General features: G+C 32.9%; 1 protein-coding gene across 1 annotated transcript in view; it reads right to left on the reverse strand.

Annotated features, from left to right (window-relative positions):
- LRP1B (LDL receptor related protein 1B) overlaps positions 1 to 27,612 on the reverse strand; it is a 1,704,605-nt gene that overhangs the window by 420,704 nt on the left and 1,256,289 nt on the right. Inside the window, exons 36-41 of the mRNA XM_054723549.1 lie at positions 25,697 to 25,831; positions 24,955 to 25,084; positions 10,815 to 10,941; positions 9,935 to 10,086; positions 9,514 to 9,638; positions 7,967 to 8,338 (exon numbers count right to left, since the gene is read on the reverse strand). Of these exons, the coding sequence (XP_054579524.1) occupies positions 7,967 to 8,338; positions 9,514 to 9,638; positions 9,935 to 10,086; positions 10,815 to 10,941; positions 24,955 to 25,084; positions 25,697 to 25,831 (1,041 nt within the window). The remainder of the gene's footprint in view (positions 1 to 7,966; positions 8,339 to 9,513; positions 9,639 to 9,934; positions 10,087 to 10,814; positions 10,942 to 24,954; positions 25,085 to 25,696; positions 25,832 to 27,612) is intronic.

Below are 27,612 nucleotides of genomic sequence, written 5' to 3' on the forward strand. Positions count from 1 at the left end.
GCATAGCAAAGGTATGGTCAATTTACATGTTTATCTATTATTAGGTAAGACTAGCGTTCCCGTTGCAGGAAAAATCCTGCAATAGGATTTCCTGCTGCACTCTACCCCGTCTCCCCTCCGCCCTTGTCACCCACCCCGCCTTCTCCTCCAGCCCGCCTGCTTTTTCGTTCGCCCCCGGCCCTGACTTCGCTCCTCCCCCCGCCCTTCCCGGCTTGCTTGCTTCTTTGAAGCTTTACTCCCTTCTGCAGCTCTTGGCTTCTTTCAACACTGTCTTGATATGCAAATTAGCCGCCATCTTTGTTGGGGTAATTTGCTTACTCATCCTGATTGGCTGGTGGGCGTGGCTTAGGTGTAGCGAAGGTGCAGTCAATTTGCATATTTGTCTATTATTAGATTAGATTGGCCCTAGTTCTCTTCCACATGGACATGATCCAGAAGTGTTTTTTGTTTGTTTGTTTGTTTTTTGCAAACAGAATTCTTATCAGACTCTGTGTCATGATCTGCTGGGGCCTGATAGAGTTCCTTTTTCTTTTTTTGGTTTCACATATAGTATTTGTTTTTCTCTGTTTGACTTATTTTACTTCCCCTAATCCCTCCAGGTACCATGTTGTCACAAATGGCAAAATTTCATTCTTTATTAAATGACTGAATAATACAATATATTTATCCATTCATCCATCAAAGTACTCTTAGGTTGTTTCCACTTCTTGGCTATAGTAAGTAAGGCTTTTTTAATTAAGCTATATTTGAGATAAAAACTATGTGTATATACAGAGTAGGGCAAAAAATAGGTTAAAAGTAATGTAATATTTAATGTTTTGGGTACTCACAAATATAAACCTACTTTTGTCCCACTCTTTACACAACACTAGTTTTTTTAAAGTTGTTTTTTTTAACTGTCATAAAATATACCATTGTGGTCTTTTTAAAGGTAGAAATACCTAAGTTTACTCCAAAAGTGTGAATTGCTGGATGAAAGAATATGTACTTTTCCAATATTTCAAAATATTGGAAAATGGCTCTCTCTAAAGTGGTTGAACAAAATTGTAAAAAAAGTATATGAACATTTCAGTTTCTCCACATTATCAAACTTTTTAAAAATTTGTCAAATTCATGAATAGAAAATAGCATCACATTGTTTGGTTAAGAAATTTTTTAATGAATTGTGAGCTTGAATACACTTTAATATGAATATGTTTTCTTTTCTGGGAATTGCATTTTATCATAACTTACCCATACTTCTATTAGTCTTTATAGTGGTATATTATAAAATTTAGTTGCAATTCTTTTTGCTTTGGGGAAATACAAATATCTTCTGTTAGTCTTCATTTGTTTTGCCTTTTAAATTGCTTTATATCTTCTGTTGCAAATGTTTTTTATTTCAACTGTATTATGTTTTGTGTCTAATTTTTTAAATATGTTACTATTCTGAGTTTATAAAAATATTCTTCTATAATTTCTTTGATGTTAAAAATTATATTTACACTCATAACTTACTTTTGAGTATAGTATGAGCTAGAGATAGAATTTTGTTTTATCTCTTGAATATAAAATTCTCTAGCATAGTCTAGTAAAGGCAGTTCATTATTATTTAACTGATTTGAATTACCAATGTGGTAATGCATAACAAATTCACCTGCAAGATATTTGTATGTGGATCTGCTTCTGAGCCTCCTGTTCTAATATTCTTTTGGTAATATCATATTGCTTTAAGTGTTACAGCTTTTTAATAAGTTAAGTGTTTGTCAAGGAGACACAACAAGTGTATGCTTCTTTAAAACTGCCTTAGCCATTGTTGGAATTGTGCTCTTCCATGAGACTTTTAATATCAGCATGGAGTTTTAGTGTTAGTATGGAGCTCTGTGAAAAAAGTCATTTTGGCATTTGGAATTGCATTAAACTTACAGAAAATTTGGGACAAATTTCCATAGGTGTGGAAATGGAGTTTTCTCATAATGAAAATATTTTATTACTTTATTTAAGGTCATTTTTATGTCCACTAACATTTTGTAATTTTCTCCATTAAGGTCTTCAGCATCCTTTTTTTTTTCTTGCTAGTTCAAGAGTAGCTTCATTTAATTATATATCTTAATTGTTTATTGAATGCAGGAACACCATTTGACCTTATTTGAAACAATGTTCGGTTAAAACAAACAAACAAAAAACAACTATGTTTAGGTTGGCTAAAATAAAACATCAGAATAGGTCCTACAGAATAAAGATATTGCTTTGTAAATCTGAAATATATACTAAGTCACAATGTAAAATACAAAATTTACTTCAAACTGTGGATTACAGTCAAGTTTGAAGCAATTATTTCATGTCTTTATTTGTGAGAATATGTAGATATACTGTTGCTGACTTTTTATGTCTAAAACAATCTTATTTCTCTTCATTTTGGATAGAGTTTAGTCAATTATAGAATTATATATTTTTTAGAAGTGTGTAAATATTACCAATGTTACTGATGAGAAGTTTGCTTAAAACCATTTGTCCATCTGATCTCTCTATTTCTTCTGGTAGCATTTTAAGGTTTCCCCTTTTTTATGATTAACTGAAGTTTTACTTTGATAGCTGACTTAATCTTCTTAGCACTCAGAATACATTTTCAATCTTAGAATCCAATTGTTTCTTCATTTCTAGTAAACTCCATCATTATCTCTTTGAATGCAGCTTTTCTTCCCTTCCCTTTCTGGCATTAGTCAATATCTACCAGCTATAAGCATATTGAACTTACTACTTCTAAGGTTCATAACAGTGCTCATGTTTGTTTTGTTATCTTTTTTCTCTAATTTGTGGATTAATCCCTCATTAATTAATTTACATCCCATTTATTCATTTTCACACCCACTACTCCAGCATAAACTTTATTCTACCAATGGGGGATTTCTTTTAATTTTTATTATAATGTTATATTTTTAATTTCCAAGATTTTTAGTTGTTTTCATTTTAATTATTTCTTATTCAATGGTGATGGTTGTACAATGTTGTGAATGTAATTAATGTCCCTGAACTGTACAATTAAAAATAGTTAAGGTCACTTTGTGTATGTTACATACACAAACATACATACATATTTACCTAATTTTAAAAGCTAATTATGCTCAGTGAAATAAACCAGTCAGAGAAAGACAAATACCATATGATCTCACTTATATGTGGATCAAATGAATAAAACAAACTGATGAACAAAATAGAACCAGAAGCATGGATACATGGGACAGAATGACAGCTGTCAGAGTGGGGGACCAGATGAAAGAAGGTGAAGAGATTAGCCAAAGAAAATACATACATAGTCCATGGATACAGATAATAGTGAGGTTATAGTCAAAGGGAAGCAGGAATGGGAGATGGGTGGAGGTGGGCAAAGGGGGAAATGGGGAAATCTGTAATAGTGTCAGCAATAAAAATAAAGTTAAAAAGATAAAATCTAATCATGTAATATTATATAATATTCAATAATATTCAATATTACTATTAAACTGTACACTTTCAACAAGTGAATTTTATGGTGTGTAAATTATATATCAATAAAGCTTATGTTGGCAGACCAAATCCTATGATACTGGATTCTTCCATAGGACTCCAGCTTCATCTAACACCAATTCATGCTATATACACCCATGTTTTAATCATACCAAATGATATGTGACTTCTTGTCTACTTTGTGCTTTTTCAAATCTTTATGTGAAAAAAAATATAATCCCTTAATCTAGCAGTTTGCAATCTTTTTGATCTGAGGTGTTTTGAACTCTTAAAAATTATCAAGGACTCCAGAGATATGTTGTATATTTGAGTTAGATTATCTACTATGTTATACTATAGTAAATACTATAGCTATTTACTATATTAGAAATTTAAACTAACAATTATGTTTTTAAGGTGAATTAATTTATTTTAAAATAACAAAAATGAATTAATTGCACATTAATATAAATAACATCTAAGTAAGTAGCTATATTTTTTAAATAAAAATAAAACATCTTACCTTATAATAGACAAATATGCAAATTGACCGCACCTTCGCTACGCCCAAGCCACGCCCACCAACCACGCCACGCCCACCAACCACGCCCACCAGGAAACCGTTGCAGGGAAGCTGGGGTGCGGCGGAGCCCAAGGCCCGGAAAGCCGCCCGGGGCTTTCCGGGCCTTGGGCGCCAGCGGGGTGCCTGCTCTGATCGCAGGAGCGAGCCGACCTGGGAGGTCGGCTCGCTCCTGAGATCGGGTAGCAGGGACGCTGGGTGCAGCCGAGCCCAAGGCCACCGCCCAGGGCCAAGCCGGGACCCTGAAAGAAGGTAGAAGGCGGTGGCCACAGCCAAGGCCTGGGTCCCCGGTGCCGGCAGAAAACTGGTGCAGGCAGCCAGGTGAATGAAGGTCTATTGCACGAATCTTCGTGTAAAAGGGCTACTAGTTTTCTTATAATTTTACAAATCTGTTTAAAGTCTGGATTACTAGAAGACAGTTAATTCTCACATTTACTTCCTCATCCTCTCTATTGTGGTGTTTTAGTTGACATTATGTGAAGAAAATACAGCTTCAAACAGCCATGAAATTGAAAAGGGAGATTATTTTTTACTATCCAACATATGACAAGTGGTCATTACTTGAAGGTTAGCTTTAATGTGGTATCAGAAAACACTGTGATGAACTTCTTATGTTCTATTACATTAACATTCATTGGTTTATCTTGAACTCTGAATGGATCATTTACCCATGCATCATTTTATCATATTATTTGGAAAATATTTTGTTTTCTGAGTTATTTATATCTGTCAGATGATGACACATCACATTATGCAATACCCCAAAATTCACATTAGCAATATTACCACTCATCTCATCAGAAAAACCTTTAAGTATTGGAAAGATATCAAGTATATTGTGGTGGATACATCTTACACAGTTTTAATTTTACCTCGAAGCTTGATTTTTAATATTTGCAATGAACACCATAACATATTTCCTTGTAGTGACAGACCCATTGTACCAATTATCTAGAAAATGTCTGTCACACACCTAGGTTTGAATAACTATAGCTTGTCTGTTCCCCGTTCTTTCTAGTGAAAAATAACATTCCTTAAAAGAAGCTGGAACTCAAATAATCACACAAAAATATAGGGTTTCCTTCAGGTAAAGGAAACCATGAATGCACACTGCAGAACGCATAAAAAGTGTTTTATGTACATTTTTATCACACAGAATGTTTAAAAGGTGTGTACTGAAGTATCAGAATATAATAAAAAATAATTTTTTTACTTTTTCTTCAAAGGTGTTAAGTGAAACTGTCTTTTTTACTACTATTAAGTGGCAGTGAAAATTACAATTGCTATTAGTACAGTCTGGTGCCACTGTTTTTTGTTTTGTTTTGTTTTCAATCCTCACCTGAGGACAAGCTTAGAGAGAGAGAGAGAGAGAGACTGGCTGCCCTCTGCACGTGCCCTGAGCGGGTATTCAACCTGCAACCCAGGTATGTGCCCTGACCGGGAATCTAACCTGTGACCTTTGGTGCATAGGATGATTCTCCAACTAATTGAGCCACACCAGCAGGGCAGTGCCACTGTTTTGATTAGTCTAAGGTACTAGCAATTCAGCCACCATTGCTACTGCACTATCAGCGCAGATTGCAACACAGTTTTAAAAGGCAAACATCTAGTATTATTATGAAGACAGTTTTGATCTCTTAGACTCCTTGAACATGAATTGGGGATGTCCAGGAAATCACATGTCTAGAATTATTCCTCCTTCTAGCCTCCTCTTCACCTGACCCAATCAACTGACAGATGCCTATTGATTCTTTAAATTTCCTCAACTCAGCTCAATGGACTCCTCTACCCTTCTCCAGGCAGATTTTTAAAAATTCTCTAGGCCTTTGGAATCTTGTCAATTCTATGTTATTCATTTGTAGCTTTCCTCTTAAACTGTGGCCTCTGAAGTCTATGAACTTATATTCATTTTTACTTCCAGGGTGCCTGACAAAATAAAATTTGGAGCACAACAAATGAATAAGTTCATTAATATATTATAGATATAATATAAGCACTTCCAACTCTGAATTGCATAAGTCTAGGAAAATGGAAGACCAAAGCATATTATAATGTAAACTTCATAGAGATATTCCCAAAGAATCAAATACATCTGAACTCTGTGACCAGTACTGTAATAGTTGTATTTTCACACACACACACACACACACACACACACACACACACACACAGCCAAACTGGTATGTGATAAAATATACAAATTGCTATGAAATTATCAATAATCTAGAGAATAAAAGAACAAGAATGTATATTTGTATAGTAAATATGTTTATAAAGTATATACTTGAACTCATTTGGAAAGGCTCTATAAAATCTGAACAAACAAAATGGATTGTTAAGGATATTAAATGTTGAAAGAACAAATTTAGCAGTGGCAGATATAGCATGGGGTATACAGTACAAAGTTTGATCTAAAATATCTATTTTTATATGAGTAAACATACAATTAGATGCTGAAGCTCATTAGTTACCAGGTAAATGTGTATTAATATATGTTGACATTTTTATGTGTTAGTCATAAGATAAAAATTATAAAATCACTGTTGGCAAAGGTAAGGAAAAATAGGCCTTTTATAGACAATTGTTGAAAACATAAAATGATATGGTCTTTTTAGAGAGAAATTCAATCAGCTATAAAATAATAAAATAAACACTGACTTTGCAATTCTTTTCCTAGGATTTTATGCTAAAAATATAATATGTGTGAATACACATACTTATATGTGCAAATGTTTACTGTGCCATTGTAAGTAATGATGAGATACCAGAAACAGCCTAAATGTTTATCAATAAGAAAATGGTTAAGTAAATTACTTTATCCTTAGTATAGAATTAGGAACAGGCTTTCAAAAGAATAAGATGCAGCCTTATGTACTGAAATGAAAGCTTTTCAAGATATAGGTGGAAAAAGGCAGCTGAATAATGCATATAGGATCATTCTATTTTTGTAACTACCAACAATACACACACACATACATAATAAATTCTAGAGGCATAACAATCTTCAATTATGAGTAAATAAATTGAATTAATGTTGTATGTAGAGGCAGAAAGATCATTTTAAGCCAATATGACTTGAAACCCTTATAATAAATGTATACAGTATTTCACAATTCAAAATGTAACAAAAGTGATTGACCTCAGTATAGGAAAGTGGAAAAGTGGGGAAATATATAGAAATCACATAAAGATAGAAAAAAGAGAGATGACCCTGTATGAGGAATATGAAGATAGTCCTAGTAAAAGCTGGATGATAGGAAAAAGGTTTCTCTAAATTATAAATGGATAATCCACACAATATTATGCTTGAATAAATATTTAAAGTATTTAAAATAATAAAGTATTTCTTTTAATAACATTATAAAATCACTATTATCTTATCAAGACTGTACATGTATATATATATATATATATATACTATATATTAAAAGATTTATTTGAGAAAACAAATTCACTGAATATAATTAAGAAGATATTCTTTAAAAAAAGAAGATATTCTTAAAGATATACTATTATCCAGTGAAATAAAATTAGTAAGTTTTATACTGAAAATCATTTTCCATTAATTTTAATCTACTTACTAGTATTTATAAGAAACATTATGAGGGAATATATTGAAAGTTTCATGATTAGATGCAAATAATCATAATATATATGCTGTCAAGCATGTCAAACTCAAAGGCTAACACAGGCCAAATAAACGAGGCATGCAGTCCGCAGGCCACGAGTTCAACATGCTTGCTGTACATGCTAGCAGTTCTTTGACTTTTGGGGGGCTGGATAATTTAGTTGCATTAATTCTTGAATATAAACTTTAGGAAAATGTTATTCCTCCATGGAATTACCACTCTAATTTCTCTACTAATCCAAATGATATATGCATTTCCATAAAAATATTTTAAAATAAATTCTTGTACTTACTTTCAACAATTACTTGTCTGTCTTCCCAGTTATCTTTAATAAGCTGTATATTTCCAAAGTGTGCATCACTATAAAAAATTCGGTTGGTACCTCTTCTTTGTTGATTATAGTCAAAAGCCAAGGCTATGACATTCTTGAAATAATGTGGATTCTCATATGGCCTTATTGGTGAGTTTAAATTGGTTTCATCAGAAAGATGTATACTTTTTAATATCGTTCTCCCTGAATACAGCAAATAGCCTTCATGCCTTAGGCAAGTAACTCCATCCTCTGCCAAATAACCATGGGCACAAGCACAAGTTCTCCGGGAATTTCCTCTATAAAGACAAAGTTGCTGACATCCACCATTGTCCTTGGCACAGACATTGGTCCCTAAGGATTGAAAAAGGATAACACACACACACACACATATTTATGTTTTTCTTTTGTTTTCCAAATATATTTTTCTAATATAAATATTAAAAAATTAATATTGAATATTTTGTTTTTTATTCTTAATTTTAAAACGGTCATCAAAAACCAAATACTATAAAGTACTGAGTTTTAAAATCACACAATCTTAAAATCTCTGATTTCTTATTTCAAAGATCACATTCTTCTACTTCCCTCACCATCCAAATAAAAGCACTTAGAATTTCCCTTAATCTGCTAGTTAAGTGTATAATTCTTTTTTGAAACTTAATACTGAGAATATAATAAGTTATATGTACTGTAATATTTGGCACAAGTAGCAGATTCACTAAAATCATGAAATGAATTTACAAAAAAAGCATGCACTACTTAATTCTCTGTATCTATGAAGTACATAAAGTATCAAAGGAATTTATGGCTCCAATGTGCCTAACATCTTAAGAATATTGGGAATAAGTTTTCTACTCCAGTTTTGAGTGAAGATGTAATATGTTATTAAGATTTCTCCATCAGACTAATTCTCTGTGAATCTGTCATCATCTTCAAAAGTATTATACCTTTCTTTGAATATCAAGAAAATTAAATGCAATTTATTTTAATGAACATAAACCAAATATTATTTTAATGAAGGTAAGTTTAAAAAAAATATCCAAATCACTGTCATATCAGTTTTAAAGTACACATTTTAAAGCAGTGATGACTTTGGAAATATTTCACACTAACAGCAAACTTCTGGAGCCATAATTACTTTATATGTTAAAATATAATTAAAAAAACAAACATTTTACTGTCTAATATCCCAATTTGCTTTTTATTTTTTTCATTGACTATGTGTATCAAGTTTTTCTGTATTACTTAGCCCAAACTATACTGAAATCATACCAGGAATATAATCTGCCCATATACACAAACTGTCCTAAGCAAATATATCTATATATGAACTATTATACATTTATTTCATTAGGCTACTATATAACTTTTGTAAGAAATTAGACCCCCCTTCTCTCCCCCCCCCCAAAAAAAAAGGGCTGTGAAGTTTTGGACTCAAAGATGAATTAACCTAAGTTTGATAAATGTTAAAAAGAAGTAAGAGAAAGAAATAGCACAAAGTGTATTTATTATATGAGAAGGCTAACCTTTCTCTCTCACTCGGTTAAAGATTTTAACCTCCTTCAGGTTGACTCCAAGCCCCGTTCTCATGGTTATGGTTTCTGTGGCATCGTTTTTGTGGCCCCTCCTGATGGACCCGTTGGCATGTGCTCTGCCAAGAAGATGAACATACACGATCAACGCTCTTTGATTCAAACCAAGTCAGTTATTTAAGCTCAAGATAACAGATATCCCAGCAAAAGGGAAAGAGACCAACTTTTCATCTGTGACATTGAGACGGTTGAGCCTAGAAGAGGAAGACTGCCGGCCTTTTCCTGCGGAAATGACATGGTTGGGGAGATCCTTTGCGTGACCTTGCTGGGGAATGGCTAATCCTACAAGGTTAAAGCAGCTAACGGCCCCGAAATAACATCCTGCGTCTCAAAGGCTCGTGAAAAAATAAATTACCTGTCAGACCAGTAGATGTAAGCCCCAAAGACTGCAACTGAAAACATGTCCACATTGCTCCCTGCCAGCACCACCTCGCGATTCCCTCCAGTCTCAAGGTCGATTCTTTCTATTTTGTCCGTGCGAGCATCACACCAGTACAATTTATTTTCCTAAAGATCAATTGAAAAGTAACATCACAAGCTGTGTTTTGATTGTTTTATTAAGAAAATCAGACTGTCAGCTCAATGAGTACAGTGATCTTTACTCTTGTTTATTCACTGTTATGCCTATATCAGTAGGTAACTAGAATATTTTTGAAAATGAAAATTAGTGGCATTAAATATTTAATTTATGATGTATATGTGAACACATCATAACTTTCACTTCTGTCCACTGCTAAATATAATTATTCTAATTTTAATTTTAAAAATTATCTGGTGAAGCATCTTACAATATTGATTTATACAAAAGCAGACATTCTTATTTTAGCAATTTTGTACTGTGAAATGTAATGTGGAAGAAAATAAAATACAGAAAGAAAATCTAGAGCATGCTGTAATAAAACAGCATTGAAAAGTAAACTGTAGGAAACACAAGATGTATAATCAATGCTTTCTTTTACTCAGTCATTCAACAAATAAAATATTTGTAATACAATACAGAAATTCATGATTTCATATAAATAAGATCCCTCCTTTCTATAATTATATCAACTGAAGTTTTTATTCAACTGTTAGATAAATGCACTGATTAAAGTTGAGAAAAATATGGCAATTATTAATTCAGATAAAGTAGGGTGTATTCTGTTTGATTGAGAAACTAAGAGAATGCTAAAAGAGGATTAATCTCATTGGCAGTTAATGCACTCTAAATATTTAAGAAAGAAAATCCAACAGACCTCATAGTCAATGGAGATGCCATTAGGCCATGCGATTCCCATGCTTACGAGGACAACCTTCTCCGAGCCATCTAAGCGAGCCTTTCCAATGCATGGCATCTGTCCCCATTCAGTCCAGAACAAGTAGCTGAAATTAAATTGTTAATTTATAGTAATATGCAGATAAGCACAAAAAAGATATGTTATTAATAACAGCAATAACATTCATACTAACAAATGAAAAATAAGACATCATAGAAATCAGTATACATGTGTGTTTGGTTGCAATAAAATACTTTTACTATAAAAATTATTTAAGCATTCATAGAATGTGTAAATCTTAACAAAATGTCTTCAGTACATGCCACTCCCTATCTAAAATTCCCTTTTGCAGCCAGCTTGCCTAATTCCTTGTGTGCTTTTTTTTTTATATCTCAAACATCATTTCCTTCCAGAAAACTTCAGTGTTCTCTCTGATTATTGCATCATGTAATCTGCTTCATGTCATAGATGAGTCTGGCAAATTAAAACTTGTATTCCTTTACAGTGTTATTTTTTATTAATATTTTTGCTCCCCCCCCCCCGACTGTCAGCTCAATGACTATAGCGATCTTTCTCTTGTTTATTCATTGTTATACCTATAGCAGTAGGTAACCAGAATATTTTTTAAATGAAAATTAGTGGTAGTAAATATTTAATTTATGATGTATATGTGAATATATCATAACTTTCAATTCTGTCCACTGCTTAATATAATTATTCTAATTCAAATTTTAAAAATAATCTTGTGAAGCATCCTAAAATATTGATTTATACAAAAGCAGACATTCTTATTTTAGCAATTTTGTAATGTAAAATGTAATGTGGAAAGAATGTGGAAAAAATAAAATACAGAAAGAAAATCTAGAGCATGCTGTAATAAAACAGCATTGAAAAGTAAACTGTAGAAAAACAAAAGGCACATAATCGATGCTTTCTTTTACTCATTCATTCAACAAATAAAATATTTGTAATACAATACAGAAATTCATGCTTTCATATAAATAATATCCATCCTTTCTAAATTATGTCAACTGAAGTTTTTATTCAACTGTTAGATAAAAGGATTGATTAAATTTGAGAAAACTATGGCAATTATTAATTCAGATAAAGTGGGGTGTATTCTGTGCATATTTGAATACATATATATAGTAGATCATATACAACTGAAGAAAATGAGATTGCATATAGAAAAATCAAAGGCCTACATTCATATTTTATATCCACTTGATGCAGTAATTATTAATCCATGAAAAAAGACACAAACTATATGAAAATATATGTATTCCCTTTATACATATTTTTAAATTTATTTTAAAAGTTGATTTTCCCCCTGAAAATTCTGTAGAAAATAAATGTGTTCGAATTTCATAACCAGACAAAAAAAAGAGGTGTTGCTAAAATCCCAAGTATATTATTTTGAAGACAATTTATTTCATATTTACAAAGTCTACAAATCAGAAAGAAAAACCTTTATAGCAGAAATGCAACTAATATTTTATTGGTTAGTCTGGGATGAAGCAAGCACAAAAATATCTATACTTGTATTAAAGGTAAGATTTTTAAAACTTCAAGAGGGACTTATTATATTAAAATTATTTAAAATAACTATTTAACTGGGAAGTAAAATGTATTGCTCCACTTAACATTCTAAGGACAAATTTTAGCCTTAATGAGGCTCTTAAAATGAAAAGTCAGTCATTGTTTTAAAATGGCAGCGGATGTTGTCCTGGGAAGGAGGCATTTTGGAAGCCAAGACAGACATATGATTACTTATTCAATCTAATTCTTTCCATCTACTATCACATACTATTAAGTTCAAAAATGGCTGGGAATATGTTTTACATACCTTTTATTTAATAATAGTCTGCTTTCAAATGAACCAAATGAGTAAATAATAAAAATATTATTTTGAGTAGGTTGATTAATCTAATAACATGTTTAACCCTAATTCACCGAGCTATAAAAGTTGCAGCTCAGGACGTGAATGCTCTACAGTCACAGAGCTGATAAGGGTCCACGCCAGGAACTGCACTCCGGCTTTGCTAACCCAGGACTGTACTGTCCTCTCTATGATACGTTGTGTTCACCAAATGTAAATATAATACCACAGTATAGCAAACTTTTATCACTTTCTATTCTTCTTTAGGGATGAAATGTATAACAAAGATCTTCATACTTAAAACAAAACAAAACATGTAAAAGCTATTAGTATTGAGAAAAAGTTTCTCTCTTTTTCCCCCAACTAGTCCCTATTCATTTAAAATTCATTATATCCATGAAGAAGGCTTAGGTGAATGGCAATAAAATTAGGGATACAATTTATTCAAAATAAAATTATCTTGAATACAGATTTTACTCAAATTTTCAGTGATGATTTGATAAACTATCATAATATATGAAGCCAAATCTGACAGCAAGAATCACTTTTATGGCCAAATAATTAATCAACTTAATAAAATTAAAGGACTGTACACCTACAAAAATTAAGCAACATTTTATAAATGTTAGGCAAAAAAATAACTTGTTTGCTCCATAAACTGAATTTGAAAGTAAAGAGTTGAATAGAATGAACACTTGGAGAACCTTTAGGGATTATAAACCAAATTTAGAGAACATTCTCTAGGCATATAAAACTGCAGGGAGAAACTTATTTGAAATAGTAATTTACATAGATGTACTTGAGATATTTTTAATGAACAGAGTATTTGTATCAAAGTATGATCTTTGGCAATGGGAAGAAATGAAATTTTTGTCTCTGGTTTTTGAGACTCGTGGAAAGATTCATTGATGGTATTACATATGATGTTTTCCCCATTCTAGTTCAAATTTTGCTGTAATAAAGTTTGTCGGATTGTATACTATAGTCAACAAATTTCCCTTTAGAGTGTTAGCTTGATAAATCTAGCCCTGAAAATACTTGAGGTTACATTAGACCCAGAAATTCTCAAAATCATCCAAATCAAATATTATGTGACAATATTGAAGTTTCTCTCAATAAATTTGTCCTAAACAGAAAATGTCCTTATTTACAAAGGCTTACAATTACAGAATTTAAAAATTCAAAATTTAACAAGGAATATTCAAAAGTGTTTTTGAAAAATTATATAAATACTAACAGAGATCACTATAACACAAATATCCCTATTGTCTTCACTAGACACAGAAGATCTTGGCAGAAAAATGTGCAATGGATACATACCATGAGTTAATTTCCAATTAATTACTGACATTTGGATAAGATTTAAAAGACTGCATTTGGTTGCAGTGGGACTGCTACCAAAGGCCTTGCATACACTTTCAGAATCCAAAGTTTATTGAAATTATCATAGAACAATTATATGATATTGGAATTAGTTTACACACAGGCATACCTATCTAGAAAAAAAAACATTTTTATGTCATAATTAGTTATAGTGAAACTGAAAAAAATATATGTTCAAGGCATTATAAGTTCAAGGCATTTTTGTGAAATAATATATGTTCAAGGCATTATATGTTCAAGGCATTATAAGTATCCTTGAATAATTTCAAATAAAGTATTTTTGTGAAATAAGGCTACATGGAAACAAAGCTCCGACGTTGGTGGGGGAAGGGTAAAGAAGAGTAAGGGAAGAAAGAGAAGGATGAATCAGTCTAAATTGTTAAAAAAAAAAAAAAAATGGCCTGGCCAAGTAGCTCAGTTGGTTAGAGCATCTTCTTCACATGCCCAAGTGGCGGGTTATCTTCCCCGGTCAAGGCACATACAAGAATCAACCAATGAATGCATCAATAAGTGTAACAACAAAGTGATCTCTCTCTCTCTCTCGCTCTCTTAAAGAAAAAATCAGTCAATAAAAACAATTTACAAAAGTAAATTTAAAAAAAACTAAATAATTTGCTAAAAAATAAATAGTATTAATTGTGGTTCTACAGTATGGAGTTCCCTCAAAAAAACTAAAAATGGAACTCCCATTTGACCTAGTAATCCCACTTCTAGGAATATATCCCAAAAAACTAGAAACACCAATCAGAAAGGATATATGCACCCCTATGTTCATAGCAGCACAATTTACAATAGCTAACATTTGGAAATAGCCTAAGTGCCCATCAGCAGATGAGTGGATTAAAAAACTGTGGTACATCTACACAATGGACTACTACACTGCTATAAAAAGGAAGGAACTCCCAGCATTTGCAACAGCATGGATGGACCTGGAGAGCATTATGCTAAGCAAAATAAGTCAGTCAGAGAAAGATAAATATCATATGATCTCACTCATTTGTGGAATATAATGAACAACATAAACTGATAAACAAAAACCAATCCACAGACAGAGAAGCATCCATCAGACCGTCAAACCTTAGAGGGAAGGCAGGGGAGGGTGCGGGGGTTGTTAAGAGATCAACCAAAGGACTTTTATGCATGCACATAAGCATAACCAATGGACACAGATACTAGGGGGGAGGGGGGGGTGAGGGTACGAGTGGGGTGGTGGGGGCAATGGAGGGATAAGGGCACATATATATAATACCTTAATCAATAAAGAAAATAAATAAATAAATGTGGTTCTTATATTTTTGATATATAAACAATAGTGAAAATCAACTAATTTGAATCAATTCTTTTCTTTGAATTTAATATTATCTTTGTTGACTGCTAAACTATTTCCCTGGAGCACAGATCTGGGTTGCAATTTTTACAACAAACTTGCCATTTCTTCTGATTCATATTCCTTCTTTGAAGAAGCATGATTTAGATAATTTATCAGATATGTTAAAGAAAACCTGAGATAACTAAAAATTTTCATGCTGGCACAAAAATGAAGATTGCACAATTCTCTTACATAGACAGTTACCTTGGTGAAGAAGACAATTAAGAATGTCATTGTGTCCTCTGCTAGATTGGGGGTCAACCATGTGTTAATGTATATGCAAAAAGACCAAAAAACACAATGCAAATTAACAATAGCAGCTCAACTGTACGTGAGCATCAGCTTTTTGACAAACACTGCTTGTAATTTTAATGTTTTATCAATTTTACTAGACTCACATCTCATACCAGTTGAATACCTTATAAGCCAACATGTCAATGTCTCCATCTTCAGCACACAAACAAAATAATATTGTAAAAGTATGAATACATTTGACAAATATATAAATTGAATCCTTCATCCCCTATGAAAAAATATGGTATAATGCAAAACCTTCTCTATTTCTGTGAGGGCTTCATTATATTTCCTTTGTATTTTTTTATGTGCAGTTTTGTTTTGACAAAGTATTACATGCCAATTCCAAATCACTTTCATGTCCTGAAAGTGAGACTATTGCATAGAGGCTCCAGTAATATACAAAGAACTCAACCACAGACCGCAGGACATTCTGATAAAAGGAAGAGAGTCTAAATATAGTACTTTTCCTTTCTTTTTTCCTGTTGTGGGTACTTTGGTAGATAGTTCTCAAATATATATTTTTTTATTTCAATCATGTACTCATTCAACAAATGTTAAGTATTTATTATGTGCTGGGTGGTGATGATACAAAATAAATGGGACTTAATGATGCTCATGCAGCTCACTGTTTAATGACAGAGGCAAATGGATAAGTAATTACCTGAGAAAAATACTAACAGAAATGTCTAAAACTTGCTAGTTGTAAGTCATGAAATTAATTATAGGGGCTTCAACCCTAAAATGTTTGAAGTGCTATGGTAAGAGAAGTTGTCATTCCTCTAAACAACTTCAGAAATGAACTTGAGTCAAAATAAAGATAGGGGCCATCTGAGTTGTTTCTCTATCTCTTTAAGCTTATAATTATTTGTAAGTTATTTGTTTTACAGTTCTCATCCTGGTCTTTATTTTTCTTAAATTTTACATTAGAATCCTTTTTCATTCACTATTTTGTGATATTGAATAATTATATAAAGCAATTATTTCCTATATAAAACAAAAAAATAGTGTTGCTCAGACAACGCTGAAGAAGTACAGAAAAAAAAAAATTCTTCACAAACAATTTGGGGACACCTGAAATCCCATAGCAGATTAGGTTTATCACCCTATATTAGGTTTGATTATTTTATTTATGTGTTTGTGGCCTTCCTCACTGCCCATCCTCTCATTTTACAAAATACATATATATGCATGTACATGTACATATATAATATTATTTTACTACTTACATGTTTGCATTTTTGTTTTCCTGAGTGAATAGTTCATCTTTATTAAGTTTTGGTATTTTCAATATATAATATTTGATGTTTCCCTATATTTTTCTGTGAAATATTTAACACCTAGACTCTTAGAGCCCAGAATCCTAGTAACCATAAGCTTATTTATAATTCTTAAAATATTATACAGAAATTTTACATATTTTTCATGACCTCCAATCTATCTTGTATGTCAGAAATAACCTATGCTGGATATTCTGCATTGAAAAAACCTGAGACAATGTGTATAGGTAAATAAGGGAATATATCTTTCAAACTTCTCTTTACCCTTTCACTGTGTTTTTATGGGTCAGATCTCTTGAAAAATTAGGAAAGGGTATTGTGCTGGTGTGTGACTATCTTTGGTGGCCATTCAACATGTCTCTGGTGGCCTGGGCCAGGGGGTCCCTCCTGCAGTGAGAGGTGGCATAACCTTCTGGCCATTGTTTGCAACCAGCCACACAGCTGCAATTATAGTTCAGGGCACCTTGAACATTTCCTGTCCTTCTTCCCTCCTTTTAGAGGGAGATAAAAAAATCTAAGATAATGTTTGACCAAGAGAATGCAGCATATTGGGAAAGACTAGATGAGTGAGACTTAACTAGCTTTGAAAGAAGGGTGGAGCCTGCAGTAGAATTTTTGAGAAAATTTCTAATGGAAAATAGTGTGACACTTTTCTTTCATTCATGTTCATAATTTTTATATGCCTGGCTCAGAGACAGGTAGAGAGAGGTGCCTATGATCTGGAGAATGGTTGTGGTATTCCTAAGTTACCTGAAGATCATGATGTCTTAATATTATGTACTAGCACCTGGTTTCCACTATTATTTATCTTGTAAATCAAATTTAATTCCATTTCATTTTTATAGGTACTGCCTTGACATAAAATGCAAAATAAACTCTAGAAAATGATGTTAAACTTAACTACACTTTGCTAGCTCAACAGATGTTAAGCTGTCTTTCAAGACCTTCTGCATATTGTTAAGCATATTCTAAAAGTACATATATATGTATATTTATATATGAGCATATACATATATAATCAATCAAAGATCATTTGACAATAAGTGCTTGAACAGGGAGAATCACTGTCAAGCTGAATCTTTGCATTGGAAAGAAATATCATTTAGCAACTTATAGTAATAGAAATAGAAAGTTAAATTAAGAGAGGCAATGTATATCCTGGTGCCTCAAAAGAAAACAAAATTACAGAATATTTGTGCTTCAATTAGAGATCATATTCCATGGAAAGTTATCCAACTTTTTCAGCATCATACTGTGATTTCCTATACATATGTTGTTGTTGTAAGTAGAAAATGACTTTTCAGCATAAAGAAAATTGTTACATTTCAATTTTTAAAAGAAAGTGATGGCTTACAAAAGTAAGTCAATGGAGGAAAGAAACTAATTTTTTAAAGCTGAACTAAATTCATATATACATTCTATTTTGAAATTGGCTACATTTTAAGAGACTTCCAGTTTCCACTGTTCAAAACAGGCTTCATGTCCACTTTTCAAAGCATAGTTATATCTTGGATTCAGTTAATTTACTTCATTATGGTTCACCTTTTCCTTTGGCAATACCACCTACCATTAATTTAACTTCAAACAGAATAATAAAATGCTATACGTTATCCCTATGATGGAAATGTTGACACTTAAATGTCTATCTAATATTACTTGAAAATCAGTGTTTGAAAAAGTTACACAGGCTGATCATTTCAAGCCTTTTTCTCCCACAATGACCTCAAGTCAGTGAACATGTGGACAACGTATAGAGAGAAACATATCAGTAAAGTTTCCAACCAGGAGTAAACACTTCCTGAAAGCAAGCTTAATATTTTAAAAGGTGTATTGATTCTGAACTACGAATCCAGAAAAATATCAATCCATGTGATTTATTTACTACTTAAATATTTTTAAGAAGGAGTGAGGGTATAGAGATAAATAATATTTAAAATATTGCTACAGAGTCAAAGATTTCTTATTTTGTGGGATGAAATGTAAATCTTGTTTGTGGGCTCAAATTAAGAAACAAAAAATGTTTACTGAGATCCTCCAGCTGAGTCAGTGCTGAGCTTATAGTTGCAATGGAGAAAAATATAAAATCTAGACATTGGGGAAAAAGAACTGACAGGATTTAGCCGATAGAAATAGGTGATGAGAAACTACAGAAAATCTAAGGTAAGTTTCAATCTTGCCAGGGCAAAAGAACACGATAAAATAAAAAGAGATGTCATGGTTAGAAAAGGAATGTAATGCAATGATTAAAATATAAAAACATAAAAAATAAATTTAAAAGATAAATATAGCAAGAGAGTTAATGGCATTCAAAGCCTTAAATGAGGAGAAAAATGATCAGAGGTGATATACAATGCTTAGAAGATAGGTCTAGAGGAGGTCAGAGAGAACAAGAAAACTAAGAGTTAGAGAAGTTAACAGAGAAAGTAAATTCTTGAATGGATAGTTAATAAAAAAAATCTCAAGGAGAAGGCAAATGATGTGAAACCTGGAAAAAATATGTCTTCCACTATTGATAAATTTAGAAATGTCTGGAATGAACAGAAGCTGAAAATCCATTTCAGAAGTTCAATGAAGAAACAATGGGTATAGATCTCCAGTCTAAGAAGTTAAGAAGTAAACATGTGTGGAGAAATAAGACACTGGTGTGTTGTTGTTTTTTCAATTAGGAGGAATCTGAGTCTATTTGAAAGCAAAGGGAAAGACTTCATTGAAAGAAACAATTTAAAGATGATAGATTTGAAAAGAATAGTTATCCTGTGAGTCGCCTGAGGAAACAGATACTATTGTGTCCAGAATAAAAATGGAAAAGTAAATTTTAGCAAAAGAAAACTTTCTCTGCAGTTACATTCACTTCTTTCAAAACATTCGCAGTATGAACTCAGACATTTCATTTTCCCACACCACCAAATCATCACTGTATCACAATTAACGACCAAATTTATTTAATTGCTTTACTACTTGCTGACAACTTTGCCATCCTCTCCCTCCACTGCTGACATAGCTTATGACTCATGTTGATGATCCTGTAAATATCCCAGCCCCTAATCCCTCATCATGCTCTAGGAACCTACATCTCTCTTTTGCCCCTGCATTACATAAGGAAGGAAACGAAGCAAACTTAATTATCAGTGAAAATGCTCTATTTCCAATATCAACAATTTTTGAAATACCTGATGTAAGATGCAAATCTTGTCTATCTATCTTCTGTCCCCTATTATTTCTGGTCCACCTTATTGCTTCTTCTTTGCCAAGGCTCCTCCTGCGATCCCTGGAATTTGTCTCCTCTTCATGTGCATTTTCTCCCTCTTCCTTTTGGCTAGTTTTTCCCTTCTGCCTATGAATATTTGCACCACTACCTGCCTCGCATACTAAGAAAAACTTTCTACATACCTTACTATCTTCTCAACATACCTCTATTTTCTCCTCGTTCCCTTCCTTGTCCATGTTTTTATAACTGTACTCTAAACACTTTAACTCCAATTTCTAATTATCTTTCACTTATTAATTATTTATATTTGGCTTCTGCCCTTACCAAACTCCTGAAATTGACAATTAACAATAGCATCATACCCCTCAATTGCATGCTTTGTTCTTTGATTTCATGCCTCCTAATCTCTTTATTGATGATGCAAAAAATCTTCCTAAAACTCCCTTCCCTTGACTTCTATGATACAGTAATTTTCTGCAGACTTGACATGGTTTTCTCTCTCTCTCTCTCTGGCTGATTTTCTTGCCCCACCCCACCCCCACCAAACAATTCATCCTCTAACTGTAAACATCCTTTATTTTTGTTCAGACTTATTGTTTCTGTACTCTTTCCTGGGTAATCTATTCCACTACCATGATTTATTGCAGAGTTGGAACTCTGTTGGTATGAGTAAGAAGGGACTTCATATTTATTCAACTCTTGATTCCATTTATGATCTATTCAACATCTCTTCTTCAGAATTTGATATATCAGGAAGAATCCAGTACTTCTAGGACAATTTCAGTTAAAAGAACAGAATCATATTGTTAAGATGAATTTTCAAGCATAAAAGACCAGGTCTTTCTAAATCCAAACTTAAGTCTCCTATGTATTTTAAACTTTTCTTCCGCCTCTCTGACTCCTCCTGGTCTGAGGACCTGCAGTAAGAGAGTGCCACATTTTATTTTTATTTTTTACTTACTCTTCTTACCTATTTATTTTAGTCTTCTCCTTACATATTTGCTTCTATCTCTCTCCATCACTTGGCTCGTGAGCAGAGGAAGAACCCTCCCCACTCCTCCATAACACTCTACCTGAAATAATGAATAAGCACTTGAAAAAATTCCCTATTTCAAGAATGCTACAAATTCCATAAACTCTCATCACACTTCTGATCTCTTCTTAAGTGGGTTGTTTGGGACCAGAGGAGAGGTTTTGGAGAGAGGGTCCAGAACCAGTTTAGACTTCACTTGGTAAATAAACTGAATGTTAAAACGGAATTGTCTATTTTATGGCCCCAACTTACCTTTCAGCTGCATCACCTACTCTTTCCTACACATATGTCATGTACTTAGACTCTTGCTAATGTCCTTTGTTTTGCAAATATATTCCCACTTCATCTCAGAAAACTGTCTCCTTCAAGTCTCTTTCATAAAGCCTTAGTAATTGCCACTATTGCTGCTATTAGCCTCATGTTTATTAACTCCTCTAATTATATGCTATCTCTTTTCTTGTCAAACTCAATGTAATTTTACTAGAGGCCCGGTGTACAAAATTGTGCACTGGAGGGGAGGGGTCCCCCAGCCCGGCCTATGCCTTTTTACAGTCCGGGAGCCGTTTGGGGATGCCCGCCTGTCAGACATCCTTACGGCTGCCATGAAGGCGGGAGAGGCTCCTGCCACCACCGCTGTGCTCACCAGCTGTGAGCCCGGCTTCTGGCTGAGCAGCGCTCCCCCTGTGGAAGCGCACTCACAGCCAGGGGGCAGCTCCTGCATTGAGTGTCTGCCTCCTCCTCGTGGTCAGTGCGCATCCTAGTGACCAGTCATTCCACCGTTTGGTCTATTTGCATATTAGCCTTTTATTGTATAGGATAATGGCCTTATGGAAATTATTACTTTAACATGAGATTTAGATATGAGATATAAGCTTAACTTATGTAGCTCTAGTCTTTTTATGCCTGAAAATGAATCTTACTTTACAAGATGAGACTATTCTTTAACTAAAACATCAAGTTTAAACATCAAGTTTAAACAAAAAACTCATTGTGAACAGAAGCAATATCTTATTTATACCATCATACTTCACAGTGCCCACCAGTGTCTTTCACATGGTAGTCCTATTTTGTCAAAATGTACTGAATTGAAGGAGGAAATGGAGATGTACTGACATGACCTGTTTCACGGTACCTACTGCTCAATAAATGTTCATTGAACAAACTGACATAAAGTGAAGTATATGTGTGTTCCTTTGCCTGATGTTCTCAATCATCATAGGGAGTAGTAGGTATAGTTTATGCTAAGATGGCTGTAGATATAGAAAATATCCGAAAGGAAAATAAGGTCTAGAATAACAACTTGAGGATGTATACCAGATTTCAATAAGAAATAAAAAAGAAAATTAGATTGACAAATAATAGCAAGAGACCTGTTAAATTGAACTGCATGAATCTATAGTACGCTAGGCATAGAGGTTCTCTATGAAAGAAATGAAGTGTTGGACTTATTACAAATATGAAGGAAAGAAATTCTTTATTAGAAACAAATCCATTTCTGTATATGTATTGGATTTCACAACATTTAAATTATACTTATTTCTACCACCAGAATAATTATTCACAGTCCAGCAGTTGATTAAATTTTCTCTATTGAGGCTACAATGATTTATTGCTTGATTATGAATTATATAATATAAAAATATTTTTAAAATACTGTAACATAGGAAGAGAACATTTTAAAAATACATTTTTATTGTTTTCAGAGAGAGGAAGAGAGAGATAGAAACATCAATGATGAGAGAGAATCATTGATCTGCTGCCTCCTGCATGCCCACCACTGGGGATCAAGCCTGCAATCTGGGCATGTACCCTGACCAGGAATTGAATCATGACCTCCTGGTTCATAGGTCAATGCCCAACCATTGAGCCATGTTGCCTGGGCTGTTGTGAGCTTTAAACAGAGTGGAAAGGGGCCCTCTGGTAAATTTTGAGCAAAGAAGTGACAGCTACTTAAATTACAAAAGAATAAATAGGCCACTACATGAAAAACAGACGTTAGGGCTATGGGGGTAGAAGATGGTACACAATAATTCAGAAATATTGGCAAGTGTGATAACAACTCAGGCTAGGGTGGTAGCAATAAAAATTGTGAGAAGTAGGTAGAGTATAAATGTATTTTGAAGCCAAAAGTAGCAGAATTCTTGGTATATTGATATAGAGTATGTAAGAGAGGCACCAAAGATGATGCCAAGTGTTTTGGCCTAGGCAAATGATATAACAGAACTGGCATCAACCAATGGAGAAGTCATAATTATAGAAAAATATTCAGTTTAATTCTAGACCTGTTAAGGTTAAGATTTCTGATGTATCTTGTTCTAGTTATCTATTATTCCTTAACAAACCACTCTAAATTTAAAGGCTTAAAACAATACTAATTTATTCGCTTATGAATTTGCAGTTTGGTCAGAACTCTGCATGAACTCATTTCTTATTTACTAAATTCTGGGCATAGAGAAAGAAACCAAACACACATGGCTCTACTTTCACAGAGTTATAGTGAAGAATAGAGGCATTATCCTGTTCAGTGAAAAACAGAGCTACGAATATAAATATAAGTAAATAAGGATGTTTGAGTACACAGAATGTATAAAAATGAAAGTATTTGGTGTTTGGTGTCCTATAACAGGAAAATCTAATATTAATTTGCGAAGCCAAGAAAGGATAAATAACATTTAGCAAGGTAAATGTAGGAAGGAAAACACTGCTGGTAATGGGAAGAGGCAGTTCAAAGGCTGGGAATGGAAAAGTATGTGATATATTTGACAATATTTTATAAACTTAGAAGTCCACAGTAGACTGACTGAGATAGCAAAAAGACAGCAGCAAAAGATAGAGACTGAATATTTGCAGAGGGTCTGATTAAGAAGGATCACAATAGAAATTCTGAACTTTACACAAAAGTCAATGGAAATCCCTTGAAAGTTTTTAAGTAGGTTTATATAAAATTAAAAAATTCAGTCTAGTCTTTCGTAAGGTTAGGAGATCAACTGCAGTGGTATATGTGTAAGATAAGAACAGATTTAATTAGGGTTGAAGCTATCAAGATGGAGAGCAGTAGATTGGTAATACTTAGAAGAAAAAATCAGCAAAACATTTTGGCAGATTGCATTCATTATAATTTTTGATATGCACAGTTTTTGTGTCCTCAACACATTCAAATGGAAATGTTGGGAGACAGACATACTTATCTAAAACTAAGGGGAAAAACAACAAACAAAAAAAGCTTAGGATGAACGTCTTCATTTGACCACCCTCCCCTGCCTTCCCTCTGAGGTTTGATAGCCTGTTGGATATTTCTGTTTCTCTGGATCTATTTTTGTCCATCAGTTTATGTTGTTCATTAGATTCCACATATGAGTGAGATCATGTGGTATTTATCTTTCTCTGACTGGCTTATTTCACTTAGCATAATGCTCTCCAGGTCCATATTGGTCTACTCATTTAGATTTACATACACATTAGAGAGCTGCATAACAAATGTATCCCATCAAATATGTACTAAAATATACATGACCAAATGAAAATAAACTTTTTCTTTCTGCTTAGGTAAGATATTTTTTAGTGTTTTTTAAAAAATAACTAAAAATAAGTATTAATGTGGAAGTCTGAATATTTTTAATGAAACAAGAAAACTCACTTAAAATTCAAAAGAGATATGTAAATTTAGAATTACCCTTTCTCTGGGTGCACAGCTATAGATCTTGGCTGATCCAGGCCTTGGGAAATAATCACATAACGAAAAGATCCATTGAGTCTTGCAACTTCAATTAAGTTAAAACCATGATCTGTCCAATATATGTTACCTAGAAGAAATACAGATGTGTTTATGATATAGTTGTGAGAAGAAAAACTATTTACTAGTTATGATTCTAATTATTAACTTTCTGAGCATTATATAACTCTCAAGAAATCATTTACTTCCTATATTTTTAATGTGTACATTTCCTCAGCAGAAATTTATAAATAAACTAATATGCAAATACTTCCTAAACCTCATACACCTGTAGTTTCAACCATGTATTGATACACTTATATGTTAAAAATAAGTTAAAACTTCTCTCAACCGGAGGAGAAATGTATTTTAGCTTTCTGTAGACTTCAGGCAAGAAAAGTAACACTTCTGTCTACCTGCCTCATGGAGCTCTCAGGATATTTGGGCAAAGTTAACACTATATAATCTGCTTCTACAAAAACAAAGAAACAAAACAAACAACAAACAAACAAACAAAAAAACCCCACTTATCGAAAGGCTCAAAAGCATTAGAAAGAATGAAGCCCAAAGTAAGAGACTATTTACCCTTCTGGCTATAAAAAAAAAAAATTATGAGACTCAGAATTTTTATGAGGCAGATTGAGCGCTTAAAAATAGATGTGACACACAAAAAAAAAAACACAGAAAAAGTCATAGATTATACCAGCAATCCAGTCAATGGCAATCCCTTCCACTCTTCCCAAGCCATTGGTAATGATATCTTCTTTCCAAGTTTGGTCTCTTTTAGCTCGACTAATTTTATTGAAGCCCATGTCTGTCCAGTAGATGGTATCATTTTCTATGGATAAGACAGAGAGGGAGAAAACACACACACACACTATAAAAAGTATCAATGCACATATTAGGATTACATTGCATCAGTATTTGGGAATTAATATCCCCAGTGTGGTAATGTATAAGTAAGTATTCTTCCAGATAATACACTAATACAAAGAGTAAGAAAGATAATAAAACAATATGAAAGAATCTATTCAAATGTATTTTTTAATATTTTTAAAATATATGTGGAATGACTTATTCCATCCTTTATTATTTTTTCTTCATTTTCTTACTTACTTTAACTCAGTAAATACTTATCCCTCATGAATTTGCCATCTTGATAGCAAACCATGTTATTTTGGATAACAGTTTTTCTCTTCACAACAATACCTGTGTCTGAGTCCTCTAAAATAAATAAATAAATAAATAAATAAATAAAAAGAATACTACTGGAGATAATCAACTCAATAAAGTCTCAAAGCAGAGAGAGAATAGAAACATAAAGGCATTTCAGCTATATCAAGGCTATTTTAAGTATAAGGTCATTTAACATGTATGAAGTCTTTAAAATGCTTTATCATTTAATTATTCCTTCTGAGATACTAATTTAGCAAATGTCAACTACAAAATCCTTAGATTATTTTTAAAGCTCTCATTGTACAAATAGTCTTAAAAATACTTAAAGAATGGCTCTGTGCTATTACAGTCTTTAAATAATAGTGTGTTTTTGATTTTTTGAATGAAAAATGTTTCTAAAAGTTATAAATAAAATACATGTGCATGCATATGCATAAAGGGTAGCAATTATGGTCCAATGATTTTAAATACAGCCACCAGAAACACATTGGGGACAAATCATTAAATAATAAATTTGCCACCAGCTAAGTAAGTGTTTGTGTGGTGACCTACATGGCCATTTGAAGAACAAATCTTTTTAATACCAATATAATTTCCCTTTGGCACAGTGACAGACTATGGGAGTTAGGAAAAAGCAATTAGTATAATAAACCATTTATCAGTAAGTTTTGGGATTCTGTTTCAAATGAATTATAGTGGGAATATTTTTATTTATTTGAGAAATGATTCCAAATATCCCCTATCCTCAACAACAGTTAACTCAGAAACACAATAGTTTGAACCAGAACAAAGATACCATTTCAAATATATATCTGGAAAGCAAAGACTTGCTTGACTTTTCCAATTTTGTAAAAGAACCAGTTAAAATGATTTCATTATTGAAAGAGTAAATCAATCAACAAAAATAAGCATTATTTTTGCATAAACATTAAGCATTATAAACCAAGTCCAAACATTAGTCCCATATATCCAATAGCCTACTTTGTATCTCCACTTGTATGTGGAAAAGGCAATATTGACATAAAAAAGGCAAATTCTGGGTCTGAAACAGGCTTCTCTCCTTCCAATGGCAACTTCCCCTGCTGCGTGCTAGATAAACGACAGCTCCACCCTTTGTCTCACAGGCTAAAACCTCCCATTGTTTAATCCTTTCCCCACACTTCACATTTAATCCATAACCAAATAGTCTCATTTTCAATCTCTTACCAGGTATTTTGGCTTTTTTTATTGTTCTTTCAAATCATATCCATCTTCTAACCACCTCTCACCCTCTCTACTCTCTATAATGTAATGGAAGTCACTGTTACCTCTTGGCTGAACAATGCAATAACCTCCTAGCTTATTTTTTTTTATTTTATTGATTTTTTACAGAGAGGAAGAGAGAGGGATAGAGAGTTAGAAACATCGATGAGAGAGAAACATCAATCAGCTGCCTCTTGCACA

The sequence above is a fragment of the Eptesicus fuscus genome, chromosome 11 (genome assembly GCF_027574615.1).
Source record: "Eptesicus fuscus isolate TK198812 chromosome 11, DD_ASM_mEF_20220401, whole genome shotgun sequence".
Lineage (NCBI taxonomy): Eukaryota > Metazoa > Chordata > Mammalia > Chiroptera > Vespertilionidae > Eptesicus > Eptesicus fuscus.